Source organism: Lipophrys pholis, assembly GCF_963383615.2.
Source record: "Lipophrys pholis genome assembly, chromosome: 7".
NCBI lineage: Eukaryota > Metazoa > Chordata > Actinopteri > Blenniiformes > Blenniidae > Lipophrys > Lipophrys pholis.
In genome coordinates, this window is record NC_137638.1 from 6,201,572 (window position 1) to 6,226,821 (window position 25,250).

General features: G+C 41.2%; 1 protein-coding gene across 5 annotated transcripts in view; it reads right to left on the minus strand.

The window, feature by feature from the left end:
- The window catches only part of slc4a4a (solute carrier family 4 member 4a), a 69,390-nt gene extending 45,201 nt beyond the window's left edge, over window positions 1-24,189 (minus strand). For 3 of the 5 annotated variants that reach the window (XM_080466861.1, XM_080466859.1, XM_080466858.1), the window contains exons 1-4: window positions 24,082-24,189; window positions 23,450-23,548; window positions 14,749-14,822; window positions 7,711-7,884 (exon numbers count right to left, since the gene is read on the minus strand). In XM_080466861.1, coding sequence (XP_080322987.1) covers window positions 7,711-7,884; window positions 14,749-14,822; window positions 23,450-23,466 — 265 coding nt within the window. In that variant the 5' untranslated portion in view covers window positions 23,467-23,548; window positions 24,082-24,189. Of the gene's footprint in view, window positions 1-7,710; window positions 7,885-14,748; window positions 14,823-15,317; window positions 15,537-23,449; window positions 23,549-24,081 lie in introns of those variants that run through there. The other 2 variants (XM_080466860.1, XM_080466857.1) reach the window with 2 other exon arrangements.
- Between the last annotated feature and the right edge of the window lie 1,061 nt (window positions 24,190-25,250).

Here is a 25,250-nt window from a genome sequence, read left to right on the forward strand (position 1 = left end):
TATTTTTGTTGATACAAGATCATGTTGAATCTATACATTTGAAAGAGGTTGTGACGGGAGCAAGAGAAGATTTGAAAAGTTATCATATTTATTTTTAAAAACTTTATTTAAAAAGACTGTTAAGTGACTGAAGGACGATCACAAGCTACAGTAAACGCTGATGTGGTTTGCTTGCATGACCCCCCCCCCCCCCCCCACACACACACACACACAATTAAAATAACCATATTTATGTAACGTCTCACACCCTGTACTCATTACTCTTTGTACATGTCCATTGTTTATTCATTTGTCAATGCCTATTGTATTTTTTTCTTGCTTTTTATATACATTTTCATAGAAAATTAGATTGAAATACTACGTCATAAAATATTGATATTATCTATTTCTAATATATCGAATTCTTTTTGCATTCTTTTTTTCCTTTTCCCTTTTGTTGCGACTAAATACTGCATATATGTCTATATGTCCATTGCTCCATTTAAGTTACCTATGCTGCTGGAACACAATTTCACACACAGGATCAATAAAGTCTTCTTTGTCCGATTCAAATAATGCTACAGAAATGGAGATTTGTTCATATGTGCCATCTGCCCTTTAAAAAAAAAATAAATCTTAATTTCACTTATATAGCACTTTTCCCTTGCTTGATCAGTCCCCAAAGCACTTTACATTATTAATCACATTCACCCATTCACACACCACTGGAGGCGGCTACCAAAAAGGCACTCAGTCCATCCATTGGGAGCAGTTTGGGGTTCAGTGTCTTGCACAAGGACACTTCAACATGTGGATAAGGTGAGATGGGGAATTCAACCTGCAACCTTTTCCAAATGAGAGACTGCCACTTTACCAACAGAGCCACAGCAGACGAATGTACCAGTGTAATTGTAAATATTTAATTTCCTTTCAAAGAAGTAACAAATGAGCAAACAGATTTATTCTTAAACATTAGTTGTGATCCATGTGCCGTTTCGGGCCCCAGCTGGTTTGAAGCCGTCACCGAGGCACGTTGAGGCAGAGAAGACTTCTCTCCGCTTAAAGTTCTTCAGGATCATTAATCATTGACATTCATTGGTAGAGACGGTCGTGTTCTAGTCTCATTCTGGAGGTTCCATCATACATTTGAGCCCGAGCGTCCGTTTGCCCGCTACACACGGTGTGATTTTCCTGTCCCAGATGATGATATCTTTGATTACCCAAAAATCATCTTGCAAAGTAGTTACGAGCCTTTTAAAAGAAAAATCTAAAGAATAAAACTTTTTCTGCCCACTCAGATCTTCTTTATGATACCCTGTGGGACACCTCTCTTATATCATTACAGTGAAGCCAAACACTGGTGAACACACACACACACACACACACACACACACACACACACACACACACACACACACACACACACACACACACACACACACACACACACACACACACACACACACACACACACACACACATTCACCAACATCTGCTCAAGATTTTAGAAATGATCTTATTTTACATGTGTGAGGATAATTTCAACAATCTTACAGCAGCCGGAGCTTCAGACGTCCCGGTTATGTCTGGCATTCCACCGAAGGGTCCGGGACCCCGGCTTGCTGTAGCGTACATTAAACATAATCAAATGATGCATTTCCACCAGGCAGAGTCATGGCAAAGCTGATGCACGCAATCTAGGAAGAAACCCAAACGTGTAGCAGGCAGAGTGTGGATGTGCTGTCCCACTTGACCAGTTGCTAAGAGAGAGAGGCGGGTGGACGGGTGAGGAGGGCTGGAGGGGGCAGAGTGAAAGCAAAGAGGGGTGAGAGCCAGCACGAAAAGGAGGGATAGAAATGAAAATCCCATCGTTCAAACGCAATTTCAAAGCTGTGTGTGCTCTCGCCAAGAGCCATGGGCGCACAAAGAGGACTTTGTCCCAGCAGCAGAGGCTCATGGGATAGGGGATGCAGGAAGAATGCCTGCTGCCCGGCAGAAAGCTTAGTGTGACTGCCACTAAAGGCCTGTTCAGTCCCACTCTTGACATGCATCCTACACAAATACTTTCCATCGTCCTCTGACTTTTCACAAAATCTCCCCACAGTGAAAACACGGGCTCTGATAGCAGGTTGACTGTCTTATGATAGCTGATGATTATCACATCATATTGGAAAAAAAAAAAGAAAAGAAAAGCGGGGAATGTTGTACAAGCTCTGACGTCCAGCGTTCAGTATGCAGAGCAGTGAGCACACGGACGGCGAGCAGCGATCGGGCTGAATGCAGAGTGACACCCTGAGGCTGATTCATTATACCCCGACCATCCAGCTCTGGTATTTTGTTGTGGTAGCCGAGGTGGTCGAGCGCTGATGAGAATGTAACAGATGCCGGGGGGGGTGTTAGGGATGAAATCACCTCTGTTAGTGAGCTCAACATAAAGCAACACTGTAAATGTGATGGAGTCAACGTCAGGCTCAAAGCTCTGGAGCGTCATGTGGCTTTTAGAAAAGTAAGGATGAATATACGCGTTTCATCTTATTTATAACGACAAAATCTCAATGACACCTACGTTTGATGGTTCAGGCTGAGGTTTGAGCACCTTGCATGGCATCTGCCTCTATTGGTGTGTGAATGTGTGTGTGAATGGGTGAATGTGATTAAGGAAATGTTGGATCAGGAACACACTCTGCTGGTGGAGACGGTGTGTGGACACTTCCACCATGTTTACAACTTTACAGTGGCACAACAACAACGTGTCCACAGACAGAAAACTGGGTTGTGTTTTGAGGGTTTCCCCTCTTAGTTCTCATCACAGCAGAGAAAATGTTGTCACACAACTTTATGGTTTCTATATGAGAGCGAGTCTCATTATCCCCTAATAGTTATATAAGAGTTCATCTTAAGGTTTGGAAAAGTTACGGCTACAGACTGCAACATTGATGGCATACATGCTCTAGTAGTAGGTCAGACATACAAACACAAACGTATCAGAAACACAACGAGATGACACAGAGACACACACTACACACACAAACGAGACACTCAAATATGATGGAAACACATGACACACACGCCAGAAACGCACACACAAACACACACGTCAGACACAAATGACATTTAAATATGACAAACACACAAACATGACCGAAACACACAGAGATGACACAAAGAGACACGACACAAAAACACACACAATAGACACACTCAAATATGACGCAAACACGCGATACAAACGTGACACACACACGACAGAAACACACAAACACATGACAGACACACATGCGACAGACACAAACAACACACACAAACATGCCAGGACAAACACACACGTGACACCAACACACACGCACGGCAGAGACGTGACAAACATGACACAAACGCCACACACTCAAATATGACAAACTCACAAACATGACAGAAACACACACACGACAAGGACCCACGATAGGAACACACACACACAACAGAAACACACACCACACACACATGACAAGCGAGACGCACAAACATGACAGACACACACACGACAAGGACCCACGATAGGAACACACACACACACAACAGAAACACACACCACACACACATGACAAGCGAGACACACAAACATGACAGACACACTAACTAGCAGTGTGCGTTGAAGGCCACTAGTTAGTAGTTAGTGTACGGGATAAGTCCGTCTCCACCAGTGCAGATGAGGACGTAGTAAATGGTAATAAAGATCGGGTTAAAAACAGATTAATAGTATTTCTGCAGTGAAACATGGACATATAAATAGATTATTAGATTAATAGAGTTAAACCGCAGAAGGCCTCGCTTGCTCTCCCTGACTTTGGGAAATTAAACCAGCTTGTATACAAGCAAAGTTTGGAGGTAATCTCAGTAATCCACTTTGAGAGAACATTTGATCCTGGCAGGAATAAAAAAAAATAAATAAAAAAAAAAGGAAGCGACTCATCAAAGTGAGCAGGGGTCAAGTAGCCATGCAGCGAACATACATGTAAGCCGGAGGACGGAGGACGGAGGACGGAGGACGGAGGACGGAGGAGGCGTTCCCCCGCAGCGGCCATCTGACCAAACACGAGTTCTCCAGCCCAGACGGAGGAGGTCTTCCCCCGGGGGCAGACGTGTTTCCCACAAAGTCTGACGCTGTGAGAACGGCGGGACGTGAGGTGCACCGCATGCCTCGCAAGCTCCTGCAGAGTTGTGTTTCAGCTTGACGAACATTTCATGAAGGCAGAGCCGTGAAGCGTCAACATTAATAAACCCGTTTTAAGCACAAACTGTCAGTAAGATTGTAGAACATCCAGAGAAACTGAGTCTACAGTTTTAATTCCCTTTTTTTTTGTCTTACAGGAGGGATAAACCATTAAATGTCCACTTCCCCCTCGAGTCTGCAGCACTAATATTAGTCGCTCAGTGTTTTATCCTCATGCTTACCTGTCACACAGCAGCCTGATATTAAAGACATAATATGTGCGCATACATGTACAGTATGAATGTACTGCAAACAAATCCCTCCGTCTGAGCTTCAATCAGAAATTCGTCACTCTGCAAGTTAGAGATTCAGCTTCTTAAGTTTATTTGTTTCCTCCTGATGCTCTTTTAATAGACACGGTGTGGATAACACTGACCCGCCTGAGGGAAGCTGGTTTCTTCTCTTACTAGATCTCACATCATTGTAAGTTTCTTTTTCTCTCTCTTAAATCCTCAGACTGTCCTCAATCTGTAATACTGTCTGTGTTATTCTCCTGTACTGTTACTTCATTTACTCACACTTGGCTCAGCAGGATTAGGACTTTGTTTTTTGGTTTTTTTTTGGAATGTGTCTTCGATTAGAAAAACGACTCACTGACTGGAAAACGCCAACGATTTTGTGTTTGCGACAGGGATCAAATTAAATGTCAGTAAAAGTTGTTGGCAACTTGCGTATCACATTTTCTTAAGGAAAACACAAGAGAGGCAAAATACTAATGTTTTCTTAGAGGTTAAAATTTTGCCAAGTTTTCAGACAAAATGATGACGCCACCTTTATTTTTTGCGTTTTGTCTTTCTTTAAACTTTTTTCTCTCTGGGTGAAATCTTCTTGGACATGTTGGGGATTTTTTTTGTTTTTGTTGTTGATCCATTGCAACTCGTGAGCGGTACCCAGATCTATCTGTTGGCGTTAGAGAACCAACCCTACTCTGTGGCGCGTTTACTTTTTCGACGTTGTTTCAAATTGGTTGTAATGAATTCAGATGATTCCACCTCTTCAAATATTGGTATTGCAGATATTCCGAGAGGCTGTTGGGGCTGTTTTCACTTCCTACTTTGTCCACACTGCTGACATTTTAGCTGCTGTGTTTCTAATGCAGCCACATTGTGACATGGTGCTCAGTTTACCGCAGCTCTTGGTAATTAAAAATCAGCTGTGCCGATCAGCTCAATTTGCGGAACTCCGATCTGTTACTGCTGAGCGCATCAGGACATTGCGATGTATGCTCCATCAGCCCCTCCAGAGAACCTCTGTGTCCCTCGAGCTCCACACTTCATGGTCGTTGACTTAAAAATCTCAGAAGCTCTCCCTCTGTCAAAGCCAAACGTAGTCGCTGGCTACACCCAGATGGGCGGCCTGTAATCTATTTTGATTGGATTTACATCCCAAATAAAATCCCTGTCTCATCAAGCGATTGTGTACACACGGCGAAATCCACTTCGGACATATCTCCGTCCACTTGTCACATCATGTGCACGCAGGCGCGTGTAAAATGACATCAGTGTCGGGAAATGACGGCAGCCTGCGTGCCTCATTATTGGATTAAACAGAAGGCGAGGACTTTGCTAGAGGGGCCGGCGTTACACAGAAACCTCATCTCAACCGCAGAATTACGCACGTCTTCCCCCAAATAGCTGCATGTTATTGTTGCTGGAAGAGCCCCGTCTTCAAAGAAACGCTGATGTAAATCAGCAGTTCCCAGAATTTCTAGTGTGGTGCATGTTGTCAGTGTGAAAAGAACAGAGGGGATTCAAGGCCACAATCTTGATTTACTTTTGATTTTCATCAGATGATGCTGATGTGCCAAACAATCGTTTCAAAGTTACGTGTCTTTTTGTTTGTCTGCAAAAAATGTTGCATATGAAGGCTGCACCAGCTGAAGCTATCATACAATATGCAATACAGTTGGTCGGCGTTGCCACAACGATCTGATTTGCGCTAAATATAAACACTTATGTAGATGATGTTAATGTCTTCACCCTCTCAGATTAATACTTCTGAGTAACAGCTCTCAGCTGTCCATAAAATAGCTTTAATAATTTTTTTTCTAGTGAATTAAAAGCCCTTTTCTTTATTATGTAAATCTAAACTACCTGATTTGATCACAATTAGGTCTGATTGGTGAAATCATATAAAGTATAAAAAAATATATAATCAACCAAACTCCAACACTGTCCCTTTTTTATGAAGCCTGACTGGATCCTGAAATAGCCAACCATCACGGTACAATTTGACGCTCATCTACTTTTGCTTGCGATACTTTTGACTCAGTGTTGTTCTGCTCGTCTCGTCAAAGCAGTGTGACCGACAGTGAACAAGTCAGAAACATAAACTTGTATTGACAAACTGTTTCATGTCATTTTTACACATAGAACAATCCTCCTGCAGAAGCCTTTGGTTTCCTGACAGTTTGTCTTAGTTAATGTGAATGACTGACAAATTCCTGCCACTTTTAAATGTGTGCTTTGAATTACATTCAGTATATATTGCGATATATTAATTTCTTCTGTGTGTGTGTGTGTGTGTTTGTGTGTGCGTGTGTGTGTGAATATATATATATATATATATATATATATATATATATATATATATATATATATATATATATATATATATATTTAAAAGTGCAATTTTAATGCAAAATTAAGTGAAATTTCAGTGCAAAATGAAGCTCACAATGGAATCTCTCTCTCTCTCTCTCTCTCTCTCTCTCTCTCTCTTTTAAACTTTCCTCTGGAACACCTGAACTCTGCCTCAGAATCCAGACGAGTTTTCTTCCTCATCTGGAGTCACAATCAGATGTGACTTTCACTGAAGCCTCATCCTGTTTTAAATTCACCTGCGTCACTCGCACTTTATAAATCACCCGGCATCCGAATGCTGAAACAACACGTGGGCGTACGGACTCAAACCTGCACTCAAGAGTTGGGCTTACACTCTAATCTTTGCATGTTACACCACAGCGACCCAGCGCAACCTTTCCCTCCTGTCCCTTCTTCCCTCCTGTCCCTTCTTCCCTCCAACTGGCTCCTTGTGAGGCCGTCCCCAGATCGTGGCGGCCCGAGGGCACATTCACTCTCCACGGGACAGAAGACAGTCCAGGCGACCGGAGAAACACAAGCACAGACACGCATGGACGCGCCTACCCAGGATAGACACGCTTATGTCAACAAGCAAGAACACAAACCACAGGAAGACACAGCGACGGACTCGTATCGGCACCTGTGCGATTGCATCTGAGCCGTCGCTAAGAAAAATCACTCAGCTCTGTCCAAACTCGCTCATCACTCAGCTCGACACGGGCAGCTATTCCTGGCCACTAAAGTGGACTCAGCAAGTTTTGTCGGGGTCGCGGGGAGTTACAGGGGGCTTTTTTTTTTCTCCTCTGGTTAAAAAAAAAAAAGAAAAAGAGCAGAGCCTTCAGCCGAGACAGACACGATAAGTAATCGCCCTTGACACGGGCGTCCATCAGAACTTACTGAGAGGTTTGAGGATGCTGTTGCTGGCCTCATCGTTGTTTTCCGTGTCCGACTTGTCAGAGGCGTTCTCCGTCAGCTTCTCCTTTTTGTCCTTGTGACTCGCTCGGCGACGGTGGCGCCGCCGCCGCCGGTAGCTCTTCGGCACGTGCACGCCGATGTAAATGGTGTGGTGACCTGCAGACGTTTAAAGAAAAAAAGAAAAGAAAAAATTGATAAACACCAATTGGAGAGATATTGAGATGTATAAAGAGTGTTGAGATACACAGTTTATGGAAAATAGATTTCTAACGATACATTTTCTTATATATTTCATCACTAAAATGTCATTTTAACAACCAGCAGGCAAAGTTTCAAGTCATTTTTCTCTTTAACTTCCAAGATGTGAAGGCGTCAAAACTTTAAACTAATGACCCGTTTACACGATAACAACTCAAGTGGTAATGTTTGTGTTTTTGTTTCAGAAAAGTTTCCCGTTTACGGCAGAAACGCTGAATATAATGTAGTTGTCATGTAGGGCCACTAGTGAGTGCCGATGTGTGTTTTTGCAATGAAACCACACACACATTTCTGCAGAGAACAACACGCTATAAACATTAATGAAAGCACACAGACAATCGTGTGGACAGCAGCCAAGTTGGATTGTTATTACAAGGACTGTCAACTATAAATCTATCAAGTCCAACTCAAGAGACTATGGACTGGGACACTTTAGAGACAAACATCATTATGGTCTATCTACTTGAGCATGTGCAGAAGAAGTATTTACTACGGCCGTGGTGAACATGTGCAGTAGCAGCGTTTCTGCCGCCTACACAGAGACGAAGCCCGAACGCTTTCAGAAAAGTTGCATTTTCAATTTCAAAGAAAGCAGTATTCCAAAAAAATCTGTTTTCCGTGGCTCCCAGCACCGTTTAACACCGTCGTGTAAACAGACACCTAAAACACAACACAAGTTTTGTGTTTTTACGTTAGTGGTGTAAACGGGGTTTGAAAAAGAAAAGAAGTGTGTTTAAGTTTAAAATGTTCCTGCAGGACGTGTGTAATATTCTAGGGAGTGTGCAACACTAATACCCGTCCTCCGCTTCCGAAATACCGTCTCTCAGTTGGCTATTAGCCAAATTACGCTCCATATGCTAACAGACTATTCAAATACAGATTGCAATATTATAGAGAAGAGAAGGAACATCAGCGTTTAAAGACCGCAATACAATTTTTAATAATAATGATAGATAGTTCTAATGGTTGCATATAAAGTTCTACATCAAGAAACTTTTACATTAAAGTTTTAGACACTTTCAGTGGTTAAATGTCAAGATAAGGAGCTCTAATAAGTATGGTGAGATTGTGAGTCAGCGATTTTAGAAGAAGAGACCATTTAATGGTAAAGAGAAATTAAAATTTTCTCTCATCTCCCTGGAATACAGTAAGGAGTTTATTAGTTGTGTCACCTCTGGACAGCTCTTAAGTTTTTATCAGACTTTAAGTCAAACTAAAAGTTCTGATGGATTGCTGTGACGCAATATGAAGTGAAGATGTTCCAACAGTGGTGTACATGGGAACATGGTGTTTAACCAAATCTCCCAAATCTTGCCCCCCACACTTAAATCAGTTCAAGAGGGAACATTTTCACATGGCCCACAACAGACCGGACACAGCCCAGCAGAGCGGGGTAATCCAGGTTGCAGTACACTGTCAAAACAAATATTTGGACAGAAAAAGACGTTGCACGTAGCCGCGAAGTCACCATATATTTCTATGTGGCTGTTAAACATGTTGACATAATACCAACTGTACCGTACAGGCAGTTGTACTTGAACTCAGCAGGTTCAGGGTCAATAATAATGGGCAGAACAGATTGAGTGGTAATCATGTGACTTTGGAATAGATGTGGATTTCATTGAGACACGTTAAACAGCGCTGTGAGAAACGGTAGTTTAAACCAAACAAAAAAACACCACATGCACATTTTTCCCCAAAATCAGAAAAGCGAGATCTGCCTTTTCCCTCGTTAAAAGTCAATATCTACCAGCAAACATTCGAGAGTGCTCCATTTTCTGCTAGTTAAAGGAAACCAGCGACTTCTTCTTGCTTCAGCCACTAGGGGGCAGTGGTGCAATCTACTCTCTGCTTATCCTTCAAATGAAGGAGTCAGTGAGACAGGAAGTCGACCCAAGCATAAATTTTTAAAAAATATCTAAATCAAAGCAAATTTACAGATTCTGGTTAATTCAGTTTTGATCAAAACTTTTGGATGGCAGGTAACTTCTTTAAAACTTTCTTTCATGACTGAACTGGAGAGATTCGATTAAAGCCCCATTCTCACGACAATGTTTCGAGTGAAAACCTTTTTTGTTTCGGAAAAACTTTCCTGGTTGCAAGGTAACATTTTCAAAACAATGTACGTTTACACGTAAACAGCAAAAAACCTGAAATCTATGTGGTTTTAGCACGCCGGGCCACGAGTTGTCACTGTTGATTGTTTTTGAAACGAAAACACACGTTCATGCAGTGCTTGGGATGGGTTGGTGGAGTCGGTGGAGGAAGCTCTCAAACATATTGGAGCCATTACAGCTAATTATTCTGGATTTGGCAGAGCTGGAGCAAAAACAACAACTGAGAAAAGATTTAGAAAAGATTACAAGCCTAAAAAGTGGCACCATATGGAAAATACCTCTGAATAAACTCTGCAAATAAAAGTCGTGGTGAGCCAAGTGAAGAATTGCCTCTCACTACTATAACGGCATCATCCTGTTTAATTTCTAGGTCAAGTTGCACCTCCTTTTTTTAAAGTGTCACGGACAAATATATTTAATGCAACATTAATGGATTCCAAACTAATGAAGGCACTGAATTGATAAGTGTGTGTTATTTTGCACGTCTAATGAGCCAATTAGCTTCCACGTGTGTGTGCACGGTTAGGATTGAACTCGATACCCGTTTTTGGGTTGTCCCTGCTTCATTTAGCCGGGTGTGCGAGAAGTCGTATTGAAACCTCTGACCCCGAAACAAGAGAAGCCAAAGGAAAAGGAACGTTTGAGCAGAAACATCAAGAGCGCTTGTGACAACAGAAGTCTGTGTGCGTCTGAGCGATCGGTGTCCGACTGGAGCAGGTCGGACAAAGCTGAGCCAAGCACAGCACATGACCCGACCGGGAAGTGGCTGAGCCCTCCACACAACCAACAATGATCGCTCTTCAAACACAACAGCTTTCATTATTCACCAGCAGCACAATGGCTGGAGGTTTGGGGTTTGTTTGTTTGTTTTTGTTTTTTTTCAGGGCTTCTTCAGAATAAACTGATTGGTCGATATATACGCTCATCTAGCGCATCTAAGAAAATATTTTCCAAACCCAATACCAGAATGGTGGATTACCAAACTCAAACCCAGATTGTATCCACTGCAGCAGAAAGTAAGATACACTGTATTTCCATTTTGTCAAAAGCATTTGTTTACTTAGATTTTGAGGAATAAAATACTGGAGAAAAAAGAGAGTGATTATAAAAAATTAGAAGAAGAAGAAAAAAAGCAGGAGGAGCGTTAAGCAACCAGTTGACAAATATATGGATCAGGAGTTCGAATAAAAAGAGTCTTTAAAGTTTCGTTTACACAATGTTTAAGTCAAAACGCAAAAGCTTCGTAACGTTTTTGGGTGTCTGTTTACACTGAAAATGCAGATTTTTGAGAACAGCTCCCACGGTGGAACTTTATGTAAAAGCTCCTGCTCCGTCTCTGTGGAAATGGGGGAAACGCTCCGTTTCCATGTTGAAGGAGGAAACACTGCAACTGCCCAACGCAAAAACTAAGCATTTTCCCTTGAAGGGTCCTGCCCCGGGACCCACAGCGGTGACCTGTCCACCGTGGGGGATTTGAACCTGCAACCTCCTGATCCCAAGTCCACCTCGCTTGCTGATAACATCAGCATGTCTTCGTGCGGATGGTCCTTTTTTTTCCACCGACTCCTATGCCGACTTTTATTCTCTTTCAACCACATTTATTTGAATCAAAGTCTAATGTCTGATCCGTCCACTCATCCCGCCCTCCACCAAGCTTCTCACTCTTCAGTCACCATGCTACACCTCCTCGCTCTCTGTTCTCTGGTTATGATTACGACTCGAACTGCAAATACATGGCTTGTTTTGAAGTAACTTGAATATTTAGCCTGCGCTGTCACTCTTCACGCAGCCACGTTTCCTTTATTTCATGACACACGAAAATCGCCGTAATAACGAGCCAAGACAAACCTCGTGAAGGGATTATAAAACTTCACATGAATAATAAAAAGTCTACGACTGTTTCAAACAGTAAGAGTAGAAATCCACAAAACAAGTATTGCCTGCACTGGCAACCGAATGATGAGGACGTTTGGAAAGACACAGAAAACCCGATTCAAGAACTTCGAGGCAAATAAAAGGAAGGACCTCAGATGAGCAAGTTGGGTTTCTGACTTCAACGTAACTCAGAGGCTTTTAACTTGCTGGGATTTACCCCCGCCACCTTCAGTTGCTTCATTTAAAGTCCAGGCAATCCTGAAGAGAGGACGTGAATGTTTTCGAAACCTCAGGTGGTTCAAAGGATCCACATCAAGATATTTAAAGATTAGGTAGTGCAGCAACATTTACAACTGTGTGGGTGTTAAGTCTTCCAAGCTCACCCAAATAGAATCAAATACCTGTGGGTTTGACTACAAAGGCTCCAAATGATCTGATATCTCAGATACAACAAGAGGGAGACCCAAAAAAGCAGATGGCTAGATGGTGACAGTAAGAGGAAACAGACAGAAGGTGCTAATAAAGTTTTGCGTCCCACGAGAGCCGACAGATGAGCAATAAAGAAGAGCATGAAGACATCTGCCCAAGCAGAAGGAAACAAGAGACGAAGCGAAATGAACGGGAGGAGAAGGAATAAAAAGCAGTCAAGTCAAGGGGCTGGAAAGCAAGATTTGTACACTGCCAGAGCAGCATTGTGAAACGACTTCCTCTTCTTTTTCTCGGGGGGGAGGAAGAAGAACTTCTTTTGGAGCTGCCTGCGAGCGCAACACTGAATGAGACCAAATCCTGGTGTTTTGCTGGGAGGTTTGTTTAGCTCACAAGATTTCTGAGGAGAGGCAACGCCACCGCCAGTTTCCCCAGTAACCGCGCCGCTATGACCTGCCCAGATCAGCGGGGAAGATGGCAACACGGCGCCGCCAGCATACTAATGCCGGAGGGACTTTTAAACAGATATCGCTGAGTTAGGGGAAATACTTGTTGAATGTTGAGCTTCTCCAAAAGAACAATTCCTGCTTTTTTTTTCTGTGATTCGCGAAGTGAAAAACTTCCGACAAGCCTTTCACATGTGAAAAACAACCGTGAAGATCAATTGTGCAAGCTGTGATCCCGAGCCTGTGTATAATGACTGAGTCCGCCTAGTGGCCACAGCCGGTATAACAAGAGATTATGACACTGTAATTATAAGAAGCAGAACCTGCATTTGGAGGATGACCGGGTTCAAATTCATCGTTGGGATTGCTTTGAGGTGAAATTCATCATTCATTAATAAAAGATATGATGCCATAAACACATTTCACTGTCAAATACATGATATTTAATCAAAAGCCAATCAGCGACATTTTGGAACTGAACACGAACCAAACAGCAACATTATTTCTGGTAAGTGCATTTTACTTCTTAGAGCCTGCTAAACTGCCCCCTAACAACTAATTCATGTTAATGAAAGTCTTGCATTAAATTCGCTGTCAGCATCCACCCTCGTTTCAATTACCGTATTATCTGGACTATAAGTCACAGCCCTATATTTACCGACAGAGCAGAGCAGTTTTTTCCTCTTTCATGATTTCATTACGGATACAATTCATAATCAGGTGCGATGACTTACATGACATTGGTGCTCGGAGCCACTGAAAACACAATTTTGGGAAAAATCTGCCGACTCTCATGTGAACGGGCGAAAACTCAACTTTCTGGAAACACTCGGGCTCCGTGTAGAAAGTGGAGGCACTGCTACTGTGCAAAATTGTAGGTACCGTATTTACTGGTGTATCTTCATTTCAAATGTCTTTATTAAAAAGCCAAGGAACAGTTACATTATGGTTCAAATGATGTCGCAGCTTCATTTTGCCAAAATTGAACATACAAGAAAAGCAAAAAAACAGATATTAACAGAAATATACAAACAGAAAAAGAAAGGCACCTCCTCCACACACACACACACACACACACACACACACACACACACACACACACACACACACACACAAAGCTTTAAGTTCTTGAAATTGATGGAGATACTTTGAAACAGGTATAGGAGCTTTGAAGACAGACCACTTTAATTGCATTTACTCTGCCAATCAATGACAACGGAAAGGATTTCCAGAAGTCAATCTTATTTTTAAGTGCATCCAGAAGTTTCCTTGAAATTTGCATCATCTGAGGTGCTCCAGCCACAAATCACTTAATCATGCGCCTTTCACTGGACTTAACGGATGTTAATCCTCAAATAAACTATTTTACCCCACATTTTAAAAAAAAAACATTTACATTTTAATAATTCCGAATACGATAACTGTTGATGCGATGAAATTTTTTTCTTTTAGATAGACCTAAAAACACTAAAACTTTGACATTTTAACAATCACACTCAACTTTACAGCCTCGTGTTGACAGTCGATCCTGGCAGCAAAGCTTATTCACCGCACTTAAAAAAATACTTTGAGACGTTTTGTGTTTTTTTTCCGCAGTTGGAATTACTCTTAAAGCCGGACGCAAAACGATGTGAACAGCTTTTCGAGTGTGTGCTGCGAGATTCCCCTCCTCGTCTTTGTTGTCGCGTAGGTCTTTGAGGGGATTAGTGAGGTAAACACAGCGTCACACGCTCCGCGTTCTACATCTTTCTTGCACCACGGTACGCTAGCTTTGGAGAACTTCTCAGGTTCTAGAAATTTAAAACCTTGACCAAATGCATCACATCGAAACGTATAAACAAACCTTGTTTTTAGTCACATGGAGGTAAACGACAGCAGAGCTCCACAGGTGAACTTACCCTCCACCTCCTCCTCGTCACAAATGTGCTTGAGCAAGGATGCCCCCCGGTCCAGGACGGCCTCGTCCTCCATCCTGTAGTAGTAGAAAAGGAAGAAAGACTGTTCACACTTCTCCTCCAGCGACAGCGTGGAGCCATAGCGCCTTGGCTCGTTCACCTGCAGTAAGTTTGGACTGGGGCTCAGTCTGGTGCTGCTGGTGGCGCTCATCTCCACCCATTAACGACTCATTGACCAGCAACCTGGGCGACCACCATGAGCTACTCAGACAGCATCCCCTCCCCCACGCCCCCCCTATCCAACAACAACAACAAAAATAAGGTCTGATTTCTGAATGAGAGTAGCTGTGAGAACGTGCGTCGTCCTTGAGGAGGGCAAAGTGCGCAGTCGGTAGTGACGGTGGAACGGCTTTAATCTGGCGGAGGGGGTGAGGGAGAGGACAGGAAGTCTGCTAATTGAGTATGATGGCCGGAGCGAGTTGTGGCCGCCATGCGCAGCAAACTGTCCGACTGACGGAGGCTTGAACCCGTGGAGAACCCGCAACGGGTTCTGTCAACTTCTCAAGTCTTACCGACACCGAATCAAAGTGTTTCTCATCCATAGTGGGGATACGGCTGGAAGAATAGAATTATTGTCTCATCAGTCACACACAGACACACACACACACACACACACACACACACACACACACACACACACACACACACACACACACACACACACACACACACACACACACACACACACACACACACACACACACACACACACACACACACACACTCATTACAAAGCCTCTCCATCTGTCTGGTAATGCCTATCAGCCCCTCTCTCCACCCCCACCACCACCATCCGCCCACCTAAGAAACAAGTGGGCCATCACATGTCTGTCTACTCATCCGCCCTTACAGGATTACAACGGCTTTACTCAAGTGACAACACACTCACACACACACACACACACACACACACACACACACACACACACACACACACACACACACACACACACACACACACACACACACACACACACACACACACACGCACACACACACGCACACACGCACACACACACACACAGGGCTCTCCAAGAAGTGTCCACACACATTTCCCGGACAAAAGCTGACATAACAAATAGGGTTGTGCAATATAATGTGAAATTGTTGGATCTGATTTCGACATGCACAATTTCCATATTGCACCTGACTAAGGGAAAATTGAAAACCATGTTTCCACGCACTGTGCAACCTTCCACATGAAGGAATTTCATTTATGAAAAGAAAGTGCGATTTGTACGAATATTTTACTTTGACTAATTGAACAACGCTAATCTACGATATATAACAGAGGATTTAACAACGTTTAAAACAAGGTCCGGTGTCTCAGATATTTTGGAACCACTGATTTTTCAGTCCAGATATTGACAACATGCTCAGAATGTATGCAAATGATCCTATTTTGTGATATATTTATAAAGATACAAAAAAAAAGAAAAACCCTCTTTAAAAGCAAAACATGAAAAAGTAATTGTCAGTTATTTTAGCTCAGCGGCCACAACAAATAAATCAGCGGTGTTAAACATGAAGCCCGTGGCCCAAAACCAGAGGATCCCATCTGGACGGATGTTCTCACAAAAAATTACAAAGAAAGCCATAACCTTAAATGAGTTTTGTTTTGATTTGTGAACATTACACTGAAACCTGAGCTGAGAGATCATTGATGCTGAAGAGAGCATATTGCTTATACAGTAACATCAGAACCCAAACGGCACACATTAGTCTGAAGAGAAACCTCGCACGCACCACACTAATCTTTTTTTGTGTAATTCTGTATGCGAGAAAAGTTAATTACAAAGTAGGAGCAGCAAATTTGACATTTGACTGCTTCTTTGAAAACAGCAAAGTATTGAAATTACGGTTTGTATAGAATAGAATTTTATCGGTCCAGTTCAGTTTTGACCATATTATGGGCTGTGTGTGGCTCCTGAACTGACTCCAACTGTTTAGTTTGTTTTAGAGCACTGCAATCCGGATATATGATGAACAGGTCAACATTTCATTACATCTATTAAAAGAATTTCAACATTATTCCATTCGTGCTGGTGCTTTCAGTGACAAAATAAAGTGAAAATGTCCAAGAAAATTATCCGAGAAAATTACCACATGGCGCATATTTACTTTAAATATAGAAGTCCAAGTTCAAACCCTGAATGAAATGACTGAAACCAACAAACTTGTACTTAATGTTCAGTAACTATAAAAGAAGTTGTCCAATATTAAATGTATAAATGGCATCAACTCAAATGTTGAAAGGAGACAGATTCCTAAACAGCACATTTAAAGCACTTATAGGTTAGTAATAAACTACCAATTTCTCACAATTCACATAAAATGTTCCCATTTGTGGCAGAACACACAAACACTACAGGAGAAAATGGTTTAATACTGTGACTGAAGGTGTTATTATTCCTCTATTAAACTTTCATAACTCTGTGAAAGTAAAACTAGTTATAAATGCCACATTTAATGACTTGGACAAAGTTTCATTTTCTCAGACGTTGGGGTTGCTTGACTCTGTTTCACAGACTTCTGATCCAGATGAGAAGTGAAAAGCATTTCAACAGAACGGCAGCTCAGCAGGCTTCAGCTCTGAAGACTTCCCGTGTTGTGGGATTTTAAAGTGGTGTGTTGTGTCGAAGCTGATCTCCTGCAGGTCCCTCCTGCTCACAGCAGCTTCCTCCAATGCCACCTATGGAACAACCACGGACATGACAGCCAGCCTGAGCTGCTCCGCAGAGGCAGGGCACGGCATTTCATGTGCAATTCAGAAATTAGTTTATTATCCAAATATAAAAAAGTTGGACAACAGCATGATAAGCTCCAAGCTTTTTTGGGTGTCCATTTTTTTTCACAGTTTTCACATATTTCATGCACAAGCCCAAATCCCTGAGTATATGTGAAATTATGTATTGTCTCTGTTGCAATGCTTCCTCTCATTTCCTGAATTCTTTTCACATTTCCCTTCAAAACAAAGCTGCACAGCTCCCAGTTACATACCGAACCTGTTTTACAACACCCACCATCTTAATGATTATCAAGGTTTTCTGGATGTAATCATCTGCTTTGACATAAATTCTTTTCTTTTTCTCAGAAGCAGAAATAATATCACAGAAATTCAGCTGAAATTAAAATACGGCCAATCATTTCAAGTGAAGAACGAAATGAGAGTGAAATGCAGCATTAAAGTAAACTGACTGCACCTGAAATAGTTTGTCATGCCGCTACCTTGAGATGCTGATTTAAACGTTTACACTTTTTTAATGTTTCACTAGGAAAAGCAGGGTTGAATTTAACAAGCATTTTATTTTGTCCTTTTTCAATGTAATGGAGCCTATAACCTAATAACTTAGCAATAGATTAAAAAGATGTTTGATCCATTATAGTAAAACATTTTGACAAGAATTTAATAAGTTATTGCATCTTTGAAGTAGCATTAAAGAAAATCTTTTGAAAATGTCAAAACTGCAGCCAATAATGTAATAATTCATAAATAGAACTGCATTATTATTATGAAGAATAGGTATTGTGGTTGGGATAGTCGTCATATCCATTTATTGATTGGGGATATATAGTGCAACACAATCATGGTAGTAAAAAATGTTTAGTATTTTAGTACATTATTGTCAAGTTATTTGTTTGTTTGTTTGTTTATTATTGGCTTTATTACACTCAAAATGGTCAAAACGATCACGTTATATAAATTGGAGAACATATACAGATTAATCTTTGATTTCATCAATACAAACAAATCAATCAATCATGGATGGCAACAGGAAAAACAATGATTTCAGATGAAGGTTCTGGAGGTCTTGGGGGCGACAGGCCCCCCTGAAGCTGAAGGTTTTTAAGTGATTTTTACCCATTTTAGCTACATTTTGTAGAAGAACATCATAATAAGACCTGGATTAAATCTTATACATTTAATGAAACTGAACTTGCAGTTTTTCAGATAAAGATTCACAATAATCCCCTCATGCGTTCCCAGGCACATTGAATTTCTTGACAAACTGTCCAAGTGACGTGCCAATCTCAATGATCTTTTTCTCGATTTTAACGCTCACTAATATGACTTTTCGCTGTAGTCCTTCCCAGCAAAACTAGTTTTTGACATCTTTGTCAACATTCAACACAGATGCTTCTTGGTGTTGAAAACTTCATATTTCCATGGAAAATACTGCCAACAATCTCAAATCTAAGAAGCTCATCCAATGTGTATGACTAAAAGTAAAAGGAAACGGCCATTCTCATTGGTCAAAATCATTCATTCTCAGCCAATCACTGAGCACTCACTAATTCTTTGTATGGGAGACGCTTTTTAATGCCAAACATCTGGTGTGTTGCATTTACTGTACCGCTGCACAGTAGATACTGCAAATCTATCGTCGTCATGACCATATTAGCAATATACATATGTGTATAGATAGTATGTTTCCATGCAATGTGCAGTATATTTGGTCAATAAGATGAAGCCACACTGCAACAACGGATATTATCTCACTGTTTTAACATCATTTCATATTTTATGGCAGAAGCATAAAAACTCCAAGTCAAGAAAAGCAATGACCAAGTAGAAGAAAATGAATTCCATATTCAAATGTGGTTTAAAGAGAGAAGCAGACGCAGTTCGGTTGTCTCTGGTTAAAATTTAAAAGAAAAAGTGTTAACTAGAAATATCAAAGCTCGACAAATTGTCATTTCTTGTAAGTGGTTTCAATCATTGTGTAACGTTCTCATTAACTTCGCCAACTAAAGTTTGGGGAAGGTTATGTTTTTGTCTGTGTGCATTTAATTATTGGTTTGTATGTATGTATGTATGTATGTATGTATGTATGTATGTATGTATGTATGTATGTATGTATGTATGTATGTATGTATGTATGTATGTATGTAACCATCTTTTCCCAAAACCTATTGACCCGAATTCCTAGAAATCTTCAGGGATCATTTTTCATCCTCCAAGGACCAATCAATTAGATTTTGCGATGTCAACCGCTAACTGTTTCCAAATAAACCCCCAGAAACTGCGAGAAAGAAAAGTCCTATACAACGTGGATGAGAGAGGCACCGGATAGATGAGATCAAAAGAGATCGGCGTCTGTTGCCGTGGAGACGCTCCCTGCTCAGTGTTTCACACAGTGATGTTGCTACCTGACAGGCTAGTTAGCACCGATATGAGCTAACAGCTAACATGCTGACGATGCTAATTCGGTTCCGCAAACAAATGTGGCGTTGGCGACGGTCGGCGCTCCACCGAGTACCCGTTGTAGTTTTAAGTAATTTCAACATTGTAGGACTACAATGTTACTTTGATGATTTTCCTGGATGAAATAAATGTTAATCTGTATTAGACGTGAATGTGCTAAAGTAATGTTCTCACATCTTCCTGACTGCACTGAAGAAGCAGGTGAAACGAAGCGGACCAGACGAATATTTCTATTGACATTCACAATCTTTACAAAGAGAAAGAACTGCACGCAAAATTATTTAAAAAAAACAAGATGAAAAAAATATTCGTACAGAATTCTCTGAATCTTGCAATATTTCTTTTTTTTTAAAAATATACATTACGCTGCGTTTCATTCACATGTACAACATAACTTTAGATGCACAGAGCTGCGTGACAGAGACTGAAAAACCTGACATCAGGTGAGCATGTGATCAACATTTATGCCGATGACGTTGACGTGTTCAGGATTTGTATTTCCAAACAGCAGTTCTCTTTCTTTGTGTACTCGATTTCATTGAGATTCAACTGCGCCATGTTTGAGTTACTGAATTATGAAGGCAATAGTTGGATCAATGATCAAAATAGTAGTCTTTCTGGACTAAGTGATCATAGCTGTTGAACACGGTTGAACTTGATATTTAGAGAAAATTCAGGGAAAAACGTCTACGGAAGATAAAACCTCACATGTTTCTTTTTCACTGCATTTAGCAGTTTAAGTTTTACAAAAACAGTAAACGATCAAGCCAAATATGATGATGTTTCCTAGAGTAAAAGCATGTTGCTGACCCTTCACTCCAGTCTCTAATCAGTTCACTAGAAATGACGGGAATGTGACGCCAGCTACTAAATGGATTCTTGCATATTTCAGTGTAAAGTTCAGGCTTTGACCTTGACTTCCACTCGTTCTCTGCATATTCCTCCAAATGTTCTCACAAATTTGCAAAGTTGCTTCTGCCTCAGTCTCGTCATTTAATGGTCGGCAGTGATCTTCTGTTCTCAGGATATCACTCTCGTGACTTTTACAGGACGTGTCGTAACGTCGGTAAACGAGCAAACGTCAAAAGATTTAGCAGCAGAAATGAACTGAAATGTTGGATTTTCATTCCAGGTACAGTCAGACCAACAGCAAAATCTTCAAATAACCAAACCGCGTGTGGTCCAAGCCGTCGAAACGTGACACTCTGTTACTTTGCACTCTTTGCAGACTAAAAGTCGCTATCTGCAAGTCACTCCACAGATATCTTATCAGCACTTCTCTCTCTTTTTTTTTTCTTTCTCAGCCGTTACTACAATAATCCGCATGTAGAATATAATCCAGCCGGAGAGGAGAGAGAGCGTGTCCTCCGTAACCACCGACTGTCCATTCGCACGTCAAAACCGTGCGAGCGTGACGCAGCCAGAGGGCATGCGGCCCACGTTACGGCATAAAGGGTCCGAAGCAGCCAAAGCATGAGTCAGCACCACGGGGAATAAACCTGCATTGGGTCTTCACACAATCGAGTTTGTGAAGGTAATTTCCCCTCGTCAGACCGAGGCAAAATGTCACGCAGTATCATATTTCCCTGGAAGTCAAAGCATTCGTCCACACAATAAGAGGATGTCTTCAGTATTTGTGAATCGATAGTCGCGCAGGGGGTTTTGGGCCCAATTGTAGCTTTCAGCAACACAAGAACCTGTAACAATAGGCTCTGAAACAATGCTGACTCAAGTTTTTCAATCAGCTTTCACTTTTTCTGTGTGTTCCGGACCTCGTCAGCACTTGACTGGAGGTCCTCGGATCACTGGGGATTGCAAAGAACTCCATGGGACTCGGAGGATTGAATGCCTTGAAGGAATGCTTATTGTGAATGAGCAGGTTGTTTTTGACTATGACCAAAGAGAATCCTATAAATACAGTGTGATCCCAGACAGTTTGAATGTAATTAACTTTTGAAAGCTGGACAGCTCCACCCAGAGTATCCAACGTTCCTCTAAATTGCAAGAACAAGTGATGATTCAGCACTTTTTAACGAAGCAAAATCACTTAGCGTAGAAGCCTATGTGAGTCACTCAGATTAGATTTGAGGAATTCTAAGTTAATCTTAGGCTATGGATACTCAGTCCAAGAGATTGTTGGGAGAATGCCAGATTCCACAATCTCTGTCACATTAAAAGATAATATCACCGACAGGTGAGAGCTTTAAAAAGCAACTCACCCTGCGCAGGTTTTATAGTTACTCTGCTACTGTTGTCACACTGATGACTTTAAAGCATTTTCTTTATTATTTCTCCCCACTTTCTACTGTTAATATGCAGATGTTTAAACTTTAACCTGCTCAAGCTGAAATCAACCTTTAAGGCCCACGTGGTTCGCAAAATATGTACGTTTGACCAGTCCAGCAGCTCCTCTTATGAAAATGGTTTACTTTTTAGACGAGCCTGAAAAGAGGGAAACGTTGCCTGCACCCCTCCCGCACCCACCGAGGACTGAGGGTATGCATTCAGCAAAAACTCCACTTTATTTCTCCATTAATTATTGATCGATTCGACCTTTGCAAAGTAGGTCTGCAGAGACTGGTCCAGCCAAAAGCTGAAAATTATTTATTACGTAGGAATAACTTGTTTGCTTTACTCATTAAGTTTCATTTGCTTGAACTATTTATTAAATTAAGTCAGAGTTGAATGAATGGTGTCACTCTAATCATTTCTATGGTTTCAAAATGAGTGCGCTTGTATCAGTGTGTTGAAATGTGTGCAGTGAGGAGTATTACTATCATTATCATTAAATACTGCAAACTGTGTCTTTACACGAGATGAGTTGAAACATCTGCAAACAAATTGAACTTATGGAGTTAAGACACTGAAAAGAGAAAATACTCGGACCAACTTAACTAATTGCTTCAAATTGGTAACACCTAAATGAATCAAGTTCTTTGAACTTAATCTAATTCATTAACTTAAGTTTGAAGAACTTGATTCATTTGAATTTCATTCATGAATTATTAAAGAAATAGTTTAAGAAGAGAAGGAATATGTTACTAGAGTTCAAACGATTGGGTGAATTAATTTTATATCACTTCATTTGTTTAGTCATCCTGAATGTTTTGTTGAGCACTGTCAGGCCAAAGTGCATAATATGCATGAATTGTACTTAATCCAAGTCTGGAAATGTTCTACCATTGAGAGAAAATACCCCAACATTAAATATTTTTAAACATTTTGAGTCAAATCAGACGCTTTATTTTCTATAATAAACTTGTGATGATATCCGGTGTTCCACAGGGCACCTGTCCTGCAGTTTTCCACATCTCTCCTTGTTTTCTGCAACACACCTGATCTCAGCAAGTTTCTCCTTATCGACAGAGACATGGAAACCTGCAGGGCCAGGACTGAACCAAGACGTCCGGTGCTGCTCAGCTTAAAGCGGTCACTTACTTTTTCGTGCCACTCATGTCTCCAGGTTGTGTGGGTTAAATCTCCTTAAGCGAAGGCGCTGAGGAGAGCGGATCACCGGAGAGGCTGCTGATGTTTGACCTGGTAAAGAGACACATGGAGCGGTTATTTCTCCGCTCTGGATTCACACGAGGCTTTCGCAACACCATGCAATCGACTTGGTAGGCCAAGTGTAACACCAGAACAGGTAAACACGTGGAACATGTCTTAGAGAAAGATTTTTATTTTTTTTTTTTTATTTCTGAAATAAATGTTGGGAAAGGTTGTAAAGTGTGTGTGATGAATCTATGATAATTGGATGCATTTGAAAGAGTAAACGTGTGCTTCGAGTCTAAAGAAAATAAACTTTTAATGTATGCCCCAGCATAAAAGCGCTCCAGTTGCGCATTTACGCACAACTCGCACGTTAAACATGGGTTTTTAGGGAATGCAGACATGCAAGTTAACAAAAAACAGGTAAGAATTTGAAAGACACTTCAACCGAAAGGCAGAAGATTGGAGATTTGACGCTGATTTACGACCCAGGCGCGTCTTCCAACGTGCACATGAGGTCCTAAAGGGAAAAGAAACGAAGAGAGCCGCGGACCAATCTCCCGGATGAGTGAAAGACTTACCTCCGTGTTGGTGTTGATCTGAGGGGTCTCCTCTCAGCACCAAGGTGAAGAAGTCTAGTCGCTTTGCTCGCGCGTGTTTGTATGTGGCACCGTGTGGCGGCTGCGCACAGGCGCGCCGCCTCCAACCAGCGCCGGACTGGACCATCCTTCTGTCAACGCCACTCCTCCAGAGGTCAAACTACCCCACCCACCTCATTGCACCACCACCTCCATCACTATCATCGTCATTATCATCTCTCAGATGTTGGTTCTCCTTCTGTCCAGTTATTTAAAGTGATCGCCGTGCGTAAATACGCACACGATCCACGTGACTTCACATAGAAATTGAAGAAAGTTGCATTTCCGAGTTCGTCAAGCATCTAAATTAATGGATTTCTTTACTTGCTTGTTAGTTTTTTGGTTGTTTTTTAAATAATTTTTTTTAATCAAACTGGCCTTCTACGTATATGTTTTTTTTTTTTTTTTTTTTAACTCAACACATAAGTTAAAACTAAATGTTCCTATTGTACTTTTGTCATCATTAGAACAAGTAAATGAATACATGAATCGTTCTGTGTGTGTTGTGATCTGTGACATCTTTATTTTAATATAAACAAACACAACGCATATTTACCCACTTAAAAGAGTAAAACTAAAAAGCTTCTCCCCCCCAAAAAAACCCAACAATTTTTCAGAATTCACTTTGTTCCCAGTGAAATTCCTCCACTGCCTCTCTTGGTTTACTCCACAAACATTGCAGTTTCTCTATGGGACATCAAGCTGAGGAATCTTATTATTATTCCTTCTTTTTGGACAGACAGCGCCATCTGTTGGAGGAAACGTGACCAAATTAGCCGTAGTGACCCGAATAACTATACATCCAGTACAAGCCTTTCCCATGAGCTCTGTATTCAAAGGCAGAGAAGAATGAGATGGAAAAAAAATTCTCAAATTAAATAAAATTAAGTGTCACTATTACAAATATGTCAAGAAAATACATAACGCACATTATAGAGAAGACAAAAAATAAATTTGGCTTTCTTTATTTGCAAAGAATAAATGATAAAAGTCATCATAGTTCAGTCTAATTCATCGTGAGGAGAACACGCAGACTCTACACAGACGGGTAGAAACACAACTTTCTCACACAAAGCCTATTGATTTATTTATTTACTTATTTACTTACTTAC